Source organism: Salvelinus namaycush, chromosome 2 (genome assembly GCF_016432855.1).
Source record: "Salvelinus namaycush isolate Seneca chromosome 2, SaNama_1.0, whole genome shotgun sequence".
Lineage (NCBI taxonomy): Eukaryota > Metazoa > Chordata > Actinopteri > Salmoniformes > Salmonidae > Salvelinus > Salvelinus namaycush.
Genome location: NC_052308.1, coordinates 52311604 through 52330607, shown reverse-complemented (window position 1 = coordinate 52330607; position 19004 = coordinate 52311604). Strand labels below are relative to the sequence as shown.

Sequence of the window (19004 nt, the reverse complement as noted above, 5' to 3'; positions counted from 1 at the left end):
ATCCGCCAGGCTTCAGAGAGGGAGCCCGCACTCCTGAACTGTCCTCCTGAGCGCATCTATGTTCCCACAAGGATAAGGGATCAGCTGCTGACCTGGGCACACACAGCTGTCGTCACTGGACATCCAGGTATTTCTCGCACTATCCACTCCATCACTGAGAAGTACTGGTGGCCCACCTTGGCGCAGGATGTAACTCGTTATGTTATCTCCTGTTCCGTATGTGCCCAAACCAAGTCCCCCTGGAATGCACCAGCGGGAAAGCTCTTGCCGCTTCCCGTGCCTCAGCGACCCTGGTCTCATCTATCCATCGACTTTGTAACTGATCTCCGCTCTGACGGTTTCACCATCATTCTGGTAGTAGTGGATAGATTTTATAAGTCATGACGTTTAATCCCTCTTCCTGGTCTCCCCACTGCTCTCCAGGTCGCTGAGGCACTCTTACAGTAGGTCTTCCGGCATTATGGCCTTCCGGAGGACATCGTTTCCAACCGTGGCCCCCAATTCACATCACGAGTATGGAGGGCCTTCATGGAGAAGCTCTGGGTCACGGTCAGCCTCACTTCCGGGTTACCATGGAGAGGATGAACCAGGAGCTGGGGAGGTTCCTGAGGAGTCACTCTCAGGACCAGCAGGGTGCGTGGGAACGAGTCTTTCCATGGGCAGAGTACGCCCAGAACTCGCTGCGTCTCTCTTCCACTGGGTTGATCCCCTTCCAGTGTGTTCTGGGTTTTCAGCCGGCCCTGGCCTCCAGACTGAAGCTCCTGCAATTCATCAGTGGTTCCGCACGCGCAGAAGTGTGGAGTGATGCGCATGTTAGACTCCAGCGTGCCGTCCATCGTCAAAAGGAACAGGCAGACCGCCACCACAGTGAGACCCCTGTGTTCCACCCTGGGGATCGCATCTGGCTCTCTACCAGGAACCTCCCACTCCACCTGCCCTGCAAGAAACTGAGCCCCCGGTTTTTGGGGCCGTTCAAGGTTCTCCGTAGGGTCAATGAGGTGACGTATAGGATACAGTTGCCTAGTCACTATCGTATCTCATCCTCATTGCATGTCTCCCTTCTCTCAGGCCGGTGGTTCCTGGTCCCCTAGCTGATGTTGTCCCCCACGACACCCGACCACCTCCCCTGGACGTCGAGGGGAGTCCGGCGTATGCTGTCAGATCCGTACTGGACTCACTGCGTCGTGGGGGTCAACTCCAGTATCTGGTGGACTGGGAGGGGTATGGCCTAGAGGAGCGGTGTTGGGTTCCGTTGGAGGACATTCTGGATCCCAACATCCATGCTTTCCACTTCCTCGGGGTCGCCACCCTGGTCGGCAGGAGCCGCACATCAGAGGAGGGGTACTGTCACGCCTGCTCCTCCCCTCCGGCGCGCAATGTCGCCAGAATACTAACCACCGGTCCTGGGATTCATCATTACGCACACCTGGCATCCTTCATTACGCACACCTGCAGATCATCATGATTCACACCTAGACTCCATTACCTTCCTCATTACCTACCCTTTATATGTCCCACCCTTATGTTCATTCCTCAGTCAGTATTGTTTCCCTGTTTTCATGCTATCTCGCCACTGTTAAGCTGTCTTGTTTCATGTTTGTTGTTTTATTAAACATTCTCTTTCTCATCAGGTCTATGAGTCCCTTCTCCTTCCCTCGCATGTTTGGGGTGCCGTCAGTGCACACAGAAGCCAGATTTGACAAGTCAATATTATTATCAGCAAAAAATAGGGCTTTCAGAGTATCCTCTCCTTGTGTTTGTCCTTGAAGGGGCAGTAAACATAAGTTCCTCTCTGAATGACTCGTTTTGAGGGAAGCGGACCCAAACACATAATTTAGCAATGTCACATACATCAGTGCTTTTGTCAAGCGCAATACTAAAACATGGCACCACGGATATGTCAGTTATCAGTTGCTTACCGATGTCCTCACCGATGTCTTGTTATGGTCGAGTCTGAGTTGCAGTCCCTTAATTTGCTTTGAAATAGCTTCCTTGTTTGTGAAATTTGCATACAATATTTCGGCTGAGGCGTCTGTGAAGGCCTTCTTGTTTCTCACGAGTATCCAAGCAATCTCATATGTTGCCTCTGTCGTTTTCTCTGCAACAGTGCTAAATACTTGCCTGTCCATTTCTCTTGGAACTTTCTGTGTTCTTCTTGAATCGATCGTATCCTTCTCTTAGCCACCAGAGCCAATTTAGCCACGCTAGCTACGCTAGCTATCTGCATTTCCCCACCACCATCTTCCTGATTTTCCTGGTTCTCCGGTGGTTGCTCGTTCACAGCTTGTTCTCCAGCTCTTCCCCTACATTTTCATTGTCAATAGATTTACGTTTCTTTTTTACAATAAAACGATCCATGTCGACCAGACTGCAAAAATAGCTAGTAGCAAACTGATATGTGTCGGTCGCTGTAGCTGAGCAGTTGCATTCTATTTCGGACTTTCTGTTCAACAGCTGCACTATACTGCCATCTATCTGCCGTCCAGTGAACAATACACATATTCAATGAAGTGATTCAGGCCTGCATTAAAAACATTGAATTGAAATTGTATCATTGTTATGTATTATGGAAGGAAAATAGGAAAATCACTGTGAGCCGCAAATTAAGGGCTCGGCCAGCGGGCTGCACAATGAGTACCACTGATCTAGTATAATGATTAGCCTCATACACATTGTCTATTGGTATCGTTTATAAAATTGAGAACATATAAACAATATGTGAGTTAAGCTATTCTCTGCTTCAGATGCACAATGTCAAGGATGAATTGCAAATGCCCATATGGCTAATCGCAGGGTTTCCCAAACTCGGTCCTCGGGACTCCAAGGGGTGCACGTTTTGGTTTTTAACCTAGCACTACACATCTGATCTGATTCAAATAATAATCTAATCATCAAGCTTCGAATAATTTGAATCAGCTGTGTAGTGTTAGGGAGAAAAATAAACGTGCACTCCTTTTGGTCCGGAGGACTGAGTTTGGGAAACGCTGGGCTAATGCCATCATACTGTAGTCCAGTGGTTCCCAACTCCGGTCCTCAAGTCTCCCCAACAGTACAGAGTTTTATTGTTATCCCAGAAAAGCACACCTGATTCAACTTGTCAACTAATCATCAGGCCCTCAATGAGTTGAGTCAGCTATGTTTGTCTGGGGCTGCAACAAAAATGTGCTGTGGGGGGTACTCAATGACTGGAGTTGGGAACCACTGCTGTAGGCGTACTGCTGCATTGGCGTTGCATGCCGTTATCAGCTGCAAAATGGGTTCACATGGCTGATATCCTGATAAAAGAGTGACAATCAAATAAAACTAATTGGAGAGCTTACAACTGAACAAAAATGTAGGTAATGTTCATTTGAGAAAAATAACAGACAAATTAGAGTTAGATTCCCTTACCCTCTTTTATTGCAGGATTGTGAGATGTGATTAATCAAAATTGACACAATTTCACCTTGAAAAATAGTTTACAATTAAAATAAGTAAACACTTCAGAATCAACACAATTTTATATCATTTCAAAGTGAACAAGTAGTCTAACTCATATCTGAAGGTTAGACATCTTAGTAACAAGTGGGCTATTACTAAAACATAATTTAATTTGAACAAAAAAAGGTTAACCTCACTCCACTGATCCCTGATCTACTGGGTGAGCAGACTTCTGTTCCAGCCAAGCAATAGCACACTTGATTATCAACTAATTAGGTTTGATAAATTCAATCAGGTGTGCTAGTGCTGGGCTGGAACAGAAGACTGCACACCCAGCTGGGTTGGCCTGCTCCAGTTGTAATAGGTTTATACAGTACATTGACTTTTAAACTGTATTTTTGTTTACAAAATGTGCTAACATAGGTACACATAATTCTTGGTATACAAGGATTTACCCTTATTCTCTTGCGACATTCATTGGGACCTCATCTGCAGACAGGGTTACACAGCTCTGTATCTGAGGACAGAAAAACATCAAAGAAAAAAGGCTGCATTATTCTCAAATTAGACAGCATTGAATATTATGTTACTATATATCTCTGTCCTCAGTTTATCTCGCTAAGGACTGGAACTGGAGAATCTTTTCATAATATCTTCCCACAAAGGTACCTGCCATATCCAGAGTAGCCTACTCTCCATTCCGACAGCTGGAACTGCTAGCTAATCCTTTCACCCTCTTCCATGGCTGTTACTGTAGCAAGCTAGCTACAAATGCATTTCAAGTTATAACAATAAATACATTATATCAAGATAGGTAGCTAACTAGCTAATATGAAGTTAGCTAACTGGTGATATTTAATTCACTTGGCTAGCTATACAGTATGTAAAGTTAGTTAGCTACTGTAGCTAGCTAGCTAGCAAACATTATGTTAGCAGCTCATTTGAGTAGCCTGCACACAAATTTCCAATAGCTATCATTTTCAAAATATATGTTTTTACTTGAATAGGTTCTCCCACTGCCTCTGTTTTCTGGATCCTTCGAAAAAATTAAATAATGGGCAATCTGGAAGCAAAATGTGGACAATTGGAGGACTTTCCCCAGACTGACTGATCTTCCAACATGAAGCCTTGTGCGGTTGCTAGGGGATTTGTGATGCAACTGCAAGCCCTCTATACCTCTCTGTTGATATCACATACATTATCAAGCATTTCACACATATTATCCAGATACTGACTGTTAGCACTTGGTGGCCTATAGCAGCTTCCTACAAAAATGGGCTTTATGTGGGGCAGATGAACCTGTATCCATATTACTTCAACAGTATTTGACATGAGATCCTCTCTACGCTTAACTGGAATATAAACCACAACACCACCCCCCGTTAGCATTTCTGTTTGCATGTTATAACTATGTATTCCTACCACTATACCATCAAAGGTATTATCTAAGTGAGTTTCAGAGATCAGTATATGAATGTCATCTGTTACTAGCAAGTTGTCGATTTCATGGACCTTGTTTCTTAGGCTACATACAGGATGTTAATGTCGGCTATTTTTAGAATTTTTCTGGGATGCTTGATTGTTTTACTGAGCAGCTTATCAGAAGTAGATATGAAAGTGATATTTATATTTGAGCTGATAGTGCAGGGTGAGCTGCACACAGTGAACGTCCTACTAGGGCACACTGCCTCAGTGATAATAGTTTAACTCTGGTTCATAGACATATGATTACTGCATACAATAGCTATAGGATTGACAGAGGCATTCAGGGACTTAGAGGGACATAAATTAGGTTACTTATATTATGACTTCCAACGCTCATGGGACAATGTACATTTGCTGCAGCACTACGACAACTCAGAGACACAATGGTAGGGATTATCTGAGCAGGGCTTGGTTCATTGATAAGTCATTGTCCAGGAGCCAAGATGATTTGGATGGACTCTGTCATTCCTGTAAAGCGTCTTCTGTTTCCAGAAGGTGACAAAGTTATCTTTAAAAGTTATGCCAATGTAAGGGGCTTAATACAGTTGTATTCCAGCCACTAGGGGGTACTCAGGTGAAGCCCATGGGAAATAAAGAAATACAGTTTAAGTGAATTGGGGAGAGGAAGAAAGATGAACAGAAAGTGCTGTAAACTGCTGTTACATGTGCTGATATGATTAAAGTCAAGTAAACAGTACCTTTCGTGGTGTAGTTTATATTATAAGCTCATAGAAAGGGTAACACCAACAAAGCTACAGTAATCTTTTAGCCAGGTGTGTAATGCCAGTAGCCTGCTGAATCTTTCACAGCCGCGGTCCAACGATGGTACCTGGCCTGAAATAATTGGCTGCTTTTTTAGAAACTTTCAAAGCTAGAATCAGTTTTTAAAAAAAATCAATTTTCAGCAGTTCCGAGCTAGCCCTCCTAATGTTGTTTGACCCCACATGGACTACAACAGCATCAGCCCCCTTGCTTCCACAGCATTTTTCTGTAGGATCTGTAAATGAACATACTATAGCTTTACTCATGTTAACACTCCCATGGAGTTTACAGAATAGAGTATGTCTTAAGTCATCTTCGCACAGCTTATCTGCCCATAGAAGCTGTGTCGATACAAATAAGTATCTGACTTTTTTTCGTTTTTTCGTTTTAGTTTGCTTTTTTGTGTCCACCACACTGGGGTAGTGGGCTGAAGAGGGGGTGTTCTGGGAGAGGGGTGCAGGGTAGTCTGGTGGAACATGAACCTTACCTCCCACTTCCCCAATGTGGGATGATTATTTCTAACGACTGTCGATGGTATTATATGCCTATGATTAAATTAAGAAAGAAAAAAGAGACGTAACCTTGCAAAAAAAATACATTAAAAAACTATTTATAATAAAGAGAGAAATTATTATAAAAAATTGTTGGAGGTGGGTAAAACATTTTAATAAAATAAATATTAAAACAAGTCAGTATCTGGCTACTAATAAAAGTAAGCATAACGCTACAGAGGTGCACCAGTCAGTTGTTTTCCTTAACTTTTGCGCCCTCTCAGACATGGAGTTCCTGGAGGTCCTGACTGAAGGTCTCAACAGGGTTCTCCTGGTTCGCGGTGGCGGTCGTGAGGTCATCACCATCTACTCTTGAGAGAGCAGCCCCCCCCAAGTCCCTGATCTCCCCCCCCCCCTTCCATTTGTTTCTGTCAGACACTCCCCTCACACCCAAGCAATACCCCATCTCACCTTGCGTCTCTTCACGCTATCTTCTGTTTGCCTTAAAACACACTCTCACACACACAAACACACAATCTATTCAGACTAGTAGGATGCTATTTAGATTACCTCACACACTTTAGAGCCTTTTCCGGTCCTCTAAGATGTCAGAGGTAGCCTCTTTTAGCTTCATATCCAGACCACATATCATCTAGAGCAGATGGCTCAGAGACTTCGCCTCCCCCTGTCCGTGGCCCAAATAACCTACAAAGGAAAGGTTTAGTCCAATTCACCCAGCAAGATTATCAATCAGTACTCTGAAATGAAATAGCGTGAAATACTGCCCTCTGCTGATTGCAGGTAGCCATCACAGTCCAGTTCCACACCCTTTGTGCTATTCATAGCTGCCTATTGGTCAATCCACTGGTCACTTGCTTATGGAGTCAAGGATACAGAGGGTTAGGTGAGCTGGGTTGTTCAGTGTGATGTGTGTGTCTGCGTGTGTTTAAGGCTGCGTTTGCACAGGTAGCCCAATTATGATGTTTTCTTCAGTAATTGGTCTTTTGACCAAAGCAGATAAACTCTGAAAAAGATCTGATGTGATTGGTCAGAAGACGAATTATTGGAAAAAATATCAGAATTGGGATACCTGTGTAGACGCAGCTTAAGTGTCTCATTCATCCGATTGTGGTTTGTTTTTATGAGGGGATGTTTTAGAGTGCCATCAATTTGGAGTCACCTACCTATCAACATGGAGTAGCATACCGCAAGACTGAACAGTGGTCAGTGGAGAACTGAGGATGTTGACGTTGTGTAGCTAGTCGTGTATATGACCCTGCGAAACCACAGCGAAGAGAGAATACCAAAAGACTCCTGTGGGAAACCCTGTTCATTAAGTGCGGAGATAACCACCGTCGAGAAAGACTGCTACCCATGGTCATGGTTGGTGGTTTGAAGAGAACTTGGTCATTCTTTTAATCAGGGTAAGTTGTGAACGAAGGAACAAAGTTTGGAGGAAGATGGGAGAGAAACGAACAAGCCTCCGGGATGACATAGATCGTGCTCTATGAACTTTGACCTCATCTTGAGTACAACATGTCGTCCTCAGGTCGCTGTACTTTGTTTTTGCTCTCGCACTGTCATCATATTTATACTTCTCCCTTTTCCCCCTTTCTAAGTGTCTATGTGTCCCGTCTAGATCCAGCCACTGTTAGTGCCAAAAACAACAAGGCTAGCTTGATTTAAGATATTGATACGTTGTTATTAAACTGTGAGGAGCGTTCTTAGCGGAAAAGTCGTCTGACAGAAAAGCAGGGGCTCTATCTCAATGTTCTTTCCTTGATTCCTACTATCCCCTTTGCTCGCCTCCTTGGACAGAGGAGAGACAAAGAATCGAGGAAAGACAATTGAAAAAGAGCCCCTGCTCTTATGTCAGACGACCTTTCCACTAAGAACGAGAAACTAAAAAGAGCCAGGGAAAGATTATGAGCAGAGAATGAGAAAGAAAAACGAGGAAGAGACAGGAATAGATTATGAGCAGTGAGTTCCTCATTGTCAGACACCCACACCCCTTGACCCCAGTGTGGATCACTGTAAATAGTGTAAAAGCTCTGACACGTTGTTAATTATGAGTGTAGTATGTTTGTGACTTACTAAAAAGCTTCTAGTCGAGAAAATGTTCCTTCTCTCAAAGGGTCGGCTCAAAACTGCTTTTGGATGGCTTAGGCTCCTATCACTATGGTAACTGTCACTGTTTCCCTGACGAGTACTGCACCTGCACTGTCCCCCACTGTGCAACAGGTGATTTAATGAATTTACCAGTTCATTAAATGAACATTTTTCCACCTAGAAAACAAAATGTTGTTTCTTATGTTTATAGACAAAAGTTATGCATATTTATATAATAGAGATATCATTTGAATTATCGCAAAAAAATATATTATGTTGTTTTGCCAAATTTATATATGTTTACATGTGCCATATAAAAAAAATATTTTTTAAATGAAATAGATCTATGAAAGTCTAATATTGATTTAAATTACAGAGTACAAATTGTGCATTAGGTTGAAGGGTTAGTGTGCAATTAAATAGTAATAGATATAAAGTGATGGAATGGAAAAGGGTTACACAGCTATGAAACTCACCCCATCCGTAACACTGAACCCTATGCAGTATAATCCAAATATGTGATTTCGTATCCACAAAATTGGCACAGATTTGAGCCAATATGTATGGCCCTGACAATGAATGGATTATTAGCTAATTACAACAAAGACGTTTAAAGTGAATTTTGAAAGGAATGTGCAATAGCTGAAATTTGGTCTCACATATTCATGTTATTTATTTTTTTACTCATCTATTTTGTATGTAGATTTCATATGTCTAAGGAATTTATTAATATATCACAATGACCAAGGACAACTATCATCATGTATTTATTTTGTGTTTTTAAAGTCACTTGCACTTGTAGTAGAACTATGAATATATATATATATATAATAGAGGGTTCAAAACAACAAATTACACTAGTTTATAGAGCTGTTGAACCCAGTATTTATGTTTAAAGTGTTGTTTGAAAGTCAGACTCATATGTTGTGAATTCTGCTAGTATTATTAGAGTTATTTGTAAATTAACACATCTAAAGGAACATACAAAAGATATCAGAAAAAGGGTAGGCATATATAGAAATACATATCAATGCTGGTGGTTTGTCTCCTCCAAGACTTGACCCGGCTTTACCTATTAACTATTGACCTGAGAGTCTTTCTGGACAGGAGTCTTTTTCAGCTTTGGAAGAGAACTTTCCTGAATATATTATACAGTATCTTGAGGCAATACTTATACCATTAGGGTGCAATTTGTTTGGGAGTCCAGGGGCAGTCCCCCCCCCCAGTGCTTTTTTATTATTTTCACAAATGGCACTGTTGATTATTCCATCCTCTGCAATCCACATTTAGCCTAGAGAAACTCTTAGCCCAGACTGCAACTTTGAACGTTTTATCAAGTTGAATTGACAACAATCGTGCAATAAAGTGTTGTTAGAACTTAAAGATAGTAAAGTTCTTTGTTTTACATTTTGATTGATATGTGTGAAATGTTAACTGCAATTCACTGGTAGTTCTCTGCCAGTTACATCAGATCTCTTACTAGAGCAAACTCTAGCGACTGGTCTAGCCACTGCTAGTTTTTACATATGGCCAATATATGACTACAACCATATGACTCTCTCCTATTATTACACAATTTGATTAATAGACACTCATATCAACTTTCAAAATACTTGGCTATTTTGGAATTTTACTACAACATTGCCTGCATTGACTGAGCCTTTAATCTATTTATAAAGAAAAGATCTCAAATGTTGGTGAAAAAAAGATTTATGGGAAATGAGTTTGTTTGAATTTCCAATGTGTTTTATAATTACTGTTTGCATGGTCTTATGTGGAAATATTTGTTTCAGTGGTATATGGTGTGATGACTTATATGTACAAGGCAAGTGGTTTGGAAGGGGAATGTCCTCCATCTACACAAGGGCTCCCTTTGGGGGTCTGTGATTAAACTACAAGACGTTGCTTTGGTCACAGAAAAGAGAACTTGAGAATGATTGCCTCGTGGTTACATAGTTAGACATTGAAAACAAGTATTTTGCCAAAAAAAAGTATAAGTTCACAATATTGTTGTCAATCTTGCTAAATTAATGTTGCGTAACGTAATATGAGTTTATGCGTTGAATAGATGGGCCTGAGAGATGTTCCTTTTGCTTTGTATATAACACTGCAGTCAAAAACACTATAGCCTACGGCGATGTTTGTTGTCCTTTGTTGTACACTGTTTTATCACTGTGGACAAAGTCTTAGCGTTTTGTAAGATTATGTGCAATATTGTTTTTTTACTTGGGGAATCATTTTTCATTTGGTTGTATAACATTGTTGTTTTTCATTGGAACACATTAACAACTGACAAGTTGGCGGTGTGCTCATTAGAATGTTTAGAGCCAGGTCTTATGGACCATAAAGTTATTTTGTGTTCATCTCCTCTGTGGTGGCTGAGACAGAAAAGCACTTTATCTAGAGCTAACACTTGTTGTGATTGAAGGTTAGAGGACATAATCAGTGTTTAATAAAAACTAACTTGCCCAGTTTACACACCGATTCATAGCTTCCTCTGGTGGTATGAGTGTGTACTGCAGCCAGTTGAAGTAAGATCTGGGTGACAAAGTGGGATAGCTAGATCAGATCTTGACATTACTCTGCAGTTTTTCACTGCAATTATATACTAACTTTTCATTTAATTTTCTTCCTTTCACTTTAAGTATGTGCAAGGGCAGTTTTGGCGTGCAGTAAAACTATTTGGTTGTTTTTCTTTTCTCCATTTCTCCATTTAAAAAAAAAATCACAGTAGATGGTTGATTTATTAAAAAAATACTCTAATCTTATATATGATTTAGGGTTAGATAAGTATTTATAATAAAATAAACAGGTTTGGAGAGCTTTTAAGCACAAAATATATTGGTGAATAAAAAATACAGTGGTTTGATTCATCCTGAAGTTGCCATATTAAATAGTTTAATCCATGAGATATTGCAAGGTGAGAAAACTGTACAATAGGGGTTGAACAGTAGTGCTATAAATCTACCCTAATAATCCTCACTAATCATGGAACTGTGATGACAACGGTCCAGTTGTGAACCACGCGCCTCGCTCTAGGTTTAAACTTCTACGTATGACCTGTGTTCCATAATGATTCATATCCCAACCAGTGGCGACCCGTCATTCAGAGCAGAGCCCCACCTGTTTTGAGCCCCACATTTTTTGCAAAAAAACAGGGCTTTCCTGTTTTGCATGTTATTTTGGCATTAATACGTGTCACATATCAGTTTGCAAACAATGTAAAAAAAAATATATAGATATCATTGAGTTAATAAAGCTGCATACTAACATGGTCTCTTTTTTGTTTTCTTGAGTAAGGCAGCTCCAAAATGCAGGAGTAGCTCAGTGCTTTCTGTGGTGGTGGGGCAAGCCGGCAGAAAATACGGAGCGTTGCGCCGTGATTGGCTCAGTGCTCTGTCACTCATTGGGACACTACGTCACCGCTAAGTCTAAGGGTAGAGCTAGAAAATTCTAGCCCCTTGGGTGCTGCCATAGAGTTACATTAGAAGTTCCCATCCAAGAAGGCTCAAGGTCATTGGCCACAGATAAAATTACGTCAAATCACGTTATATGTACAGTAGCTTTGATTGGACTGATCATATCAACATCCTACTTTCAAAATCTTAGCTAGCGGCCTCCCAAGTGACGCAGTGGTCTAAGGCACTGCACCGCAGTGCTAGCTGTGCCACTAGAGATTCTGGGTTTGAGTCCAGGTTCTGTCGCAGCCGGCCGCAACCGGGAGACCCATGGGGTGGCACACAATTGGCCCAGCATTGTCCGGGTTAGGGGAGGGTTTGGCCAGCAGGGGTGTCCTTGTCCCATCACGCACTAGTGACTCCTGTGGTGGTCCGGACGCAGTGCACGCTGACACGGTCATCAGGTGTATGGTATTTCCTCCGACACATTGGTGCGGCTGGCTTCTTGGTTAAGTGGGCATTGTGTCAAGAAGCAGTGCGGCTTGGTTGGGTTGTTTCGGAGGATGCACGGCTCTCGACCTTCGCCTCTCCCGAGTCTGTACGGGAGTTGCAGCGATGAGACAAGACTATAACTACCAATTGGGAAGAAAAAGGGGTAAAACATATATATTAAAAAAATCTCAGCTAGCACACATCATTAATCAAGTCGGCAATCTACTGGCAAATCCTTTTTAATCCTTGACATATGAAGAGAAATGATGAAGAGAAATTATAGATAAAACGTATCGGTGCTCATCGGCCATTAGACATAAACATTACACAACAAGTTGGAAATTGCAAATTCAACAATGAGTGGTTTGGAAAGAATCAGTGACAGTGGCTAACTGCAAGCATTTCAAAGCAATCACTAGCCTGCTACTCAGTGGAGTGGCTGTGTGGTCCCAAATCTGGGATTAAGGGGCTCTATTCCAAGTTTAAAATTATAAACATTAAACATTGGCCATGCGGTCAATGAAGCATGATTTGTGCCGTGCTCAATACAACTTGACTTCAGTGAGTTCAAGACAAGTGGGAAGTTAGGAATAAATATGCTCCGAAAGGGAAAATACGTTTTGAACGGTCATCCAACTCGGAATTGTAAATCCGGCCTCTTTCTAGAGCTACGACCTGAGGATCAATGACGTCATCATGATTCAACCTTGTTTTTTTCCGAGTTCCCAGTTGTTTTGAAAGCACCATAAATCCAGAGAAACTAGACTTCGAGGACAGAATTTGGCCACGAAGGACCACCCCACTACTTTCCTGTTCAAGCGAGCACAGCACAACAAGGTGAATCCAAAAATGTATTGTATGCTGCTGCATAGATGATGTAATATGCCAGGGAGATATGTATACTGCAGCCAAGCAAGTAATACTAAGTGTATGTTGTGTAGTAAGATGTTAGTAGCCCATGTGCCTCACCCTAATAATTTGGTCTATTTGCCCCTCTTAGTTTTATCTACTGTTCTGACTAGGTTGTGCACATGTAGGTTATAACCTGTTTTAGAGGAATGTTATCATCGAATATTGTAAGAGATTTCATTGTCTACTTATATGCCCCATTTTATTTATCCTTCGGTTCTGACTTGGTGTACATGGAGTACACTGTAAGAACGGCTCATGTTCTGAATTCTGTCGCTGTAAATTTCAAAAGTGCTAATCAAATATTTATGTTGACTAAGTCCGTCCTAGCTCGCTCATTACTACTATAATTTGTGCATGGCTAAAGAAGCCTATAGCTTGGGTCTCCAAATTTCATCCCTGCAAGTTAAGGCCAACATTTCATACATTTCCCAGTGGAAAAGTTGATATGCTTCAGTTTTCTGAAGCATATCCACTGACTGGTGACTGGTTTTACATGTCTCCAGTAATCATAAGGTACAACTAGAATGTAGCCTATTGAGAATGTGTTCAGAATGGAGATCAATTAAAGATAGTAATTAAATCATATGCATAAGCTATTTATTTCCATTTCAGAACCATGCATTGATTTAAAAACACCTTGTTACGTACGCCTCTTGGAAGAGGGAACACAACACCCTGCTACAACTCAACTCCCCGTGGAGTGAAAGATGAATGGGATTGTAGGTGGGGGGAAGGATGACAAAGGCAGAGAATTTACCATTTACTGAGAATTTATTCCTTCACACTGTCAATTTGGGGAAAAGGGGCTGGACGGAACCAAAGCAAAGACAGTAAAAGTTGTTTTTTTTAAACTCTCCTAACTTAACTGCCTACCCACTACTTCCCTAATATTTTAGCACCACCTGGTGCGCTAACCAGAATACAGGGGGTGGTCCGCCCAGGTCTTACCTAGTGTGCATAGACAGTAAATACTACAGGTTATGTATGTCCGCAGGCCTCTTGCCTAAGCACTCCCTAGATGCCTTCCCCTTCCCCCCTGGGAACAAATGAAAAATAATACAAACGTAAGTAAACAATTTCAATAATCAAAAACACTGCGTCCTATGGGGACACACATACCTTAGAAGCAGCGGCTACAAAATACTTAACAAAAACCTGTCTCTGAGCAACAACCAACACAGGACATAACCATCAGCTCCCTCTCAGCAACAACCAACACAGGACATACTAATAAGCTCTCAGTCTGAGCAACAAACACAGAACATAACCATCAGGTCTCTCTCAGCAAAGGAACACTGGCTTTTCTAGCTGGAGAAGGAGTCTGTAATGGGATACAGATGTATCCTCTGACGAGAGGGCGGGGTCAGCTCCAATTAGCAATGGGGCCGACCAATCAGCTGCTTGGGGGGAATCCAGGTAGCCATTTCCTGAAACATACACATACAAACAAAACCACAAAACAGAAATTGGGGAACGTAACACACCTTTTCATGATCTGTAGGCATCACGTGAAAATGTGTTGGAGAGCCTTTATGGATGAAAGAAAAAGAAAAGTGATTTGATGAATTCTGAAAATTGCCACATTCAGTTCTTCAACCCATGGTAATGTTGGAAGATTAGTGTACATAGAATTATAATAGGGAGAATAGTGTACAATACCCTGGTCTATTGCCCGCATGGAACTATGTGACCATGGAACTATGTGATGACAAGGTCAAGTATTGCGCCAAGGTTGGCAGCCGTCGCAGTGGGGTGCACTGCTGCAGAGGAAGAAAAAAGTCATTGTGCTGCTGTTTATGCTGTTATGAGTTCAATTAAAGTTCAAGAACAGACTACTGTAAATGGAGGAGCAAAACCCAGCTTTGCCATTTTGCACCTCTTTCAAGCCCCATTTGATGGCAACGTTGAGAGCCTTACCTGCATGTGAGTAGGCTCTTACGATGTATTCCCTCTTGGCCCTCAAATACTCTGAGACTGTCCAGCTCCTCTGGAGTCAAGAACCTAGGACATCAAAGAGAAAAGTCTTACTTCATGTCAAACACATACATACAAACCCCACTATGACAATTTACACACAATGGGACGATCTGAAGGGCACCATTCTGTGCTGTTCTCCTCATTCCGGTTTGGATGGGAATTTACATAAAAACCATGGTCATGTGCAACAGCTCAATTTCAAGCAATGACAGTCTACCAGAGAGAGATGGAGGGAAAACAAGTAGGAGAAAATTAGATGGATAAAGGTGAAACAGAATGGCTGTTAAGACAGTGAAAGACAATAGAACTAATAGGCGCTGGCAGGGTGAAAATAAAAAATGTAATGTGTCCAGCCAACCTATGGAGATAAGTGTTTTCGAGAGTTGGCTAGCTAACATCATTCACAAAACAAATGATGCTAACCTTAGCGACATTTCTAGTTAACGTTACAATATATTTTCAAGTCACCGCGATCGGTCGTGTGCTTTCCAGTTGCGCCTTCAAAGTAGAAGTTTTGATCTTCTTTCGGGATCACGGGGAAAACTGCATTTTCGTTGCAGCAGAACACAACAAACCAACAACCATCCCAATTTGAGGTGCGGAACCTAACAGTCTGCGCAATTTGATACGCGCTAGTATTGTGCTGTCATGGGACCAGCTCATCGCGAAGACGTTACTAGTTACCACAGCCACAAAGCCATAATTATATCTAAACTCCACCTATTTGTACACTTTCTCTACTTAAAATCGTATTTTAAACCTATCGTTAACCACACCGCTAACGTTAGTCATAACCCTAAATTAAGACCAACAAACACATTTTTGTTTTCATTGATATAGCCTAGTTTTTGTTTGTGGCTGTCGTAACTAGTGACAACCCATCACGAGCTCCAACTAACAAATTATTAACATTGCATGCAATTTTACCCCAAAATGTTTCATTTGGTGTTGTCCCTGCTGTTGGGAGCGTCGGGGACTATTGGGGCACCTGAAGCAGATACAATGAGGTTCCTCCCTGGGCTTCAAAAGCAGCCTAACTTCAAACAGTACTCAGGATACTTCAATGTGGCTGACAACAAACCCCCTCACTACTGCTGAGTTGCTAATGTTACCTGGGGTCATTCCTACAATGCTGTGCCTTTTCTATCCCCAGGAAATATCACTTCTTACTCAGTGTAAAATGTGGATTCCAAAAGACTTTAAATATAAGGTCAGGAGCCCTTTACCTTAAAAACACAAAAATATGCATCTTAAAATGATATTTTATGCGTTTTGAACACATTTTCAGTGGTTGTAGGCATTTTTTTCCCATGGCCCCTGATGTTATTCATCAACTTCCACGAGAAATATAAGCCATTATAATAACATTTTAAATCTTCATTATTTTCTAGTCCTATTTATATTTTCTCTTGTCAATAACGCTTTTTTCATGATTATTGTATTATATTTAAGATTTTCGGTGTGTCCCTGATAACACTTTTCACCCTGTTAACGTCAGTTTGTTGTAATTCTCAATTTAAAGAAAACAACCCTTTCCTACAATGGCATTCAATAAGCTTCATAATTTATTTGGTGGGAAAACATATAAACACTCAGTTGTATCTATTTTTCCATGTTTTATGTTGTTAGTCTGGGTTCAATCCCTGGCATATCCACTCCTTTTAGGGGCTCCAGAGTGGCACAGTGGTCTAAGGCACTGCATCTCAGTGCTAGAGGTGTCACTACAGACCCTGGTTCGATTCCAGGCTGTATGGGTAGTCCCATAGGTTGGCGCACAATTGGCCCAGCGGGTTAGGGTTAGGCCGGGGTAGGCCGTCATTGTAAATGATCATTTGTTTTTAACTGACTTCCCTAGTAAAATAAAGGTGCTTTTTTTTATTTTATGTCTCACTCATAAATGTCCTCCCTGTTAGGCAACGTTGTGCCATTAGTTGTATATAAAATTTACAACATTTCAAAATGTTAAAATATCCTGTTTAAGTGTTCATCATTGTGAAGCTCAATCATACTCACTCACAGAGTTATGGCTAATTTAGGCTCCAAAAAATGCCTCTTTTTTTTTTGCAAACATCACCAAAACATGGAGTTTCACAGAGCAACTATCATCATTACTGCCGTTACGCATGGTGTGTACTTCCAAGAAATGGCGAAATAATGGACTTTCTGACGGGCCACCCCCTGTTGGTGAGGGTAGGAAACAACATCTCCACCTCGCTGATCCTCAAATCTAGGGCCCCACAAGGGAGCGTTTTCAGCCCTCTCCTGTACTCCCTGTTCACCCATGACTGCGTGGCCATGCACGCCTTCAACTCAATCATCAAGTTTTCAGACGACACTACAGTGGTAGGCTTGATTACCAACAACGACGAGACGGCCTACAGGGAGGAGGTGAGGGCCCTCGGAGTGTGGTGTCAGGAAAATAACCTCACACTCAACGTCAACAAAACAAAGGAGATGATCGTGGACTTCAGGAAACAGCAGAGGGAGCACCCCCCTATCCACATCGACGGGACAGTAGTGGACGTTCGTTGGCGTACACATCACGGACAAACTGAAATGGTCCAGCCACACAGACAGCGTGGTGAAGAAGACGCAACAGCGGCTCTTCAACCTCAGGAGGCTGAAGAAATTTGGCTTGTCACCTAAAACAATCACAAACTTTTACAGATGCACAAACGAGAGCATCCTGTCGGGCTGTATCCCCGCCTGGTACGGCAACTGCTCTGCCCACAACCGTAAGGCTCTCCAGAGGGTAGTGAGGTCTGCACAACGCATCACCGTGGGCAAACTACCTGCCCCCCAGGATACCTACACCAACCGATGTCACGGGAAGGCCAAAAAGATAATCAAGGACAACAACCACCCAAGCCACTGCCTGTTCACCCCGCTATCATCCAGAAGGCGAGGTCAGTACAGATGTATCAAAGCTGGGACCGAGAGACTGAAAAACAGCTTCTATCTCAAGGCCATCAGACTGTTAAACAGCCATCACTAACATTGACTGGCTGCAGCCAACATACTGACTCAAATCTCTAGCCATTTTAATAGCAAAAAAATTGATGTAATAAATGTATCACTAGTCACTTTAAACAATGGCACTTTATATAATGTTTACATACCCTACATTACTCATCTCATATGTATATACTGTACTCTATACCATATACTGCATCTTGCCTATGCCGCACGGCAATCGTCATCCATATATTTATATGTACATATTCTTATTCATGCCTTTACACTTGTGTGTATAAGGTAGTTGTTGTGAAATTGCACGGTCGGAACTAGAAGCACAAGCATTTCGCTACACTCGCATTAACATCTGCTAACCATGTGTTTGTGACCAATAACATTTGATTTGAAGCGTTTTGTTAGCCAGATCCCAGATCTGTTTATGCCATTTTGTCAACCATAGGAGTTGGCTGTCTGTACTGCACCAACTGATCTGGGACCATTGCTAGTGTTTTGTTGTCCTAGCCTTGGAGTTTTGTATGGCGTCTGCTTTGGGTGTTTGATCATGCTGTGATAAGACATGCTGCTGTACGCTGCCAGATGAATTTTAAGTATAAAGGCCATTGTGTGATTAGATATTTGTAGATGGGAGAAATATGATCAAGATTGATCGCATTGATTTCAGCTTCTTGCATTTGTTGATTGTATGTATTCAGTGTTTGATGGTACACAAGGAACGGGTGTGGTTCATCCACTATGGGGTGAATCCTAACTTCCTCTTGAGTAAAAAATGTTGTTCGTCTCCCATTGACATCAGTGGAAATTAAATTTAAGTGGAAGTTAGGATTTGCCCCTAAGTAATTGCCTTAAATAGCAGTCTATGTACTCAAAGGGATCTGTTCACTGTCAGGAATTGTGTTTTGAAAAGGAACAAATGCTTCTAGATGTACAGTAATTCAATTATATAATAATAAACGGCAGTTATGTGCCTCATCACAGAAATGAA

The 19004-nt window shown here is 41.8% G+C and overlaps 1 protein-coding gene across 1 annotated transcript in view; it reads left to right on the top strand.

Moving 5' to 3' along the window:
• Positions 1–11400, top strand: part of LOC120064447 (solute carrier family 12 member 5-like) — a 297254-nt gene extending 285854 nt beyond the window's left edge. The window contains exon 25 of the mRNA XM_039015035.1: positions 6443–11400. Coding sequence (XP_038870963.1) covers positions 6443–6534 — 92 coding nt within the window. The 3' untranslated portion in view covers positions 6535–11400. The remainder of the gene's footprint in view (positions 1–6442) is intronic.
• Positions 11401–19004: the final 7604 nt, after the last annotated feature.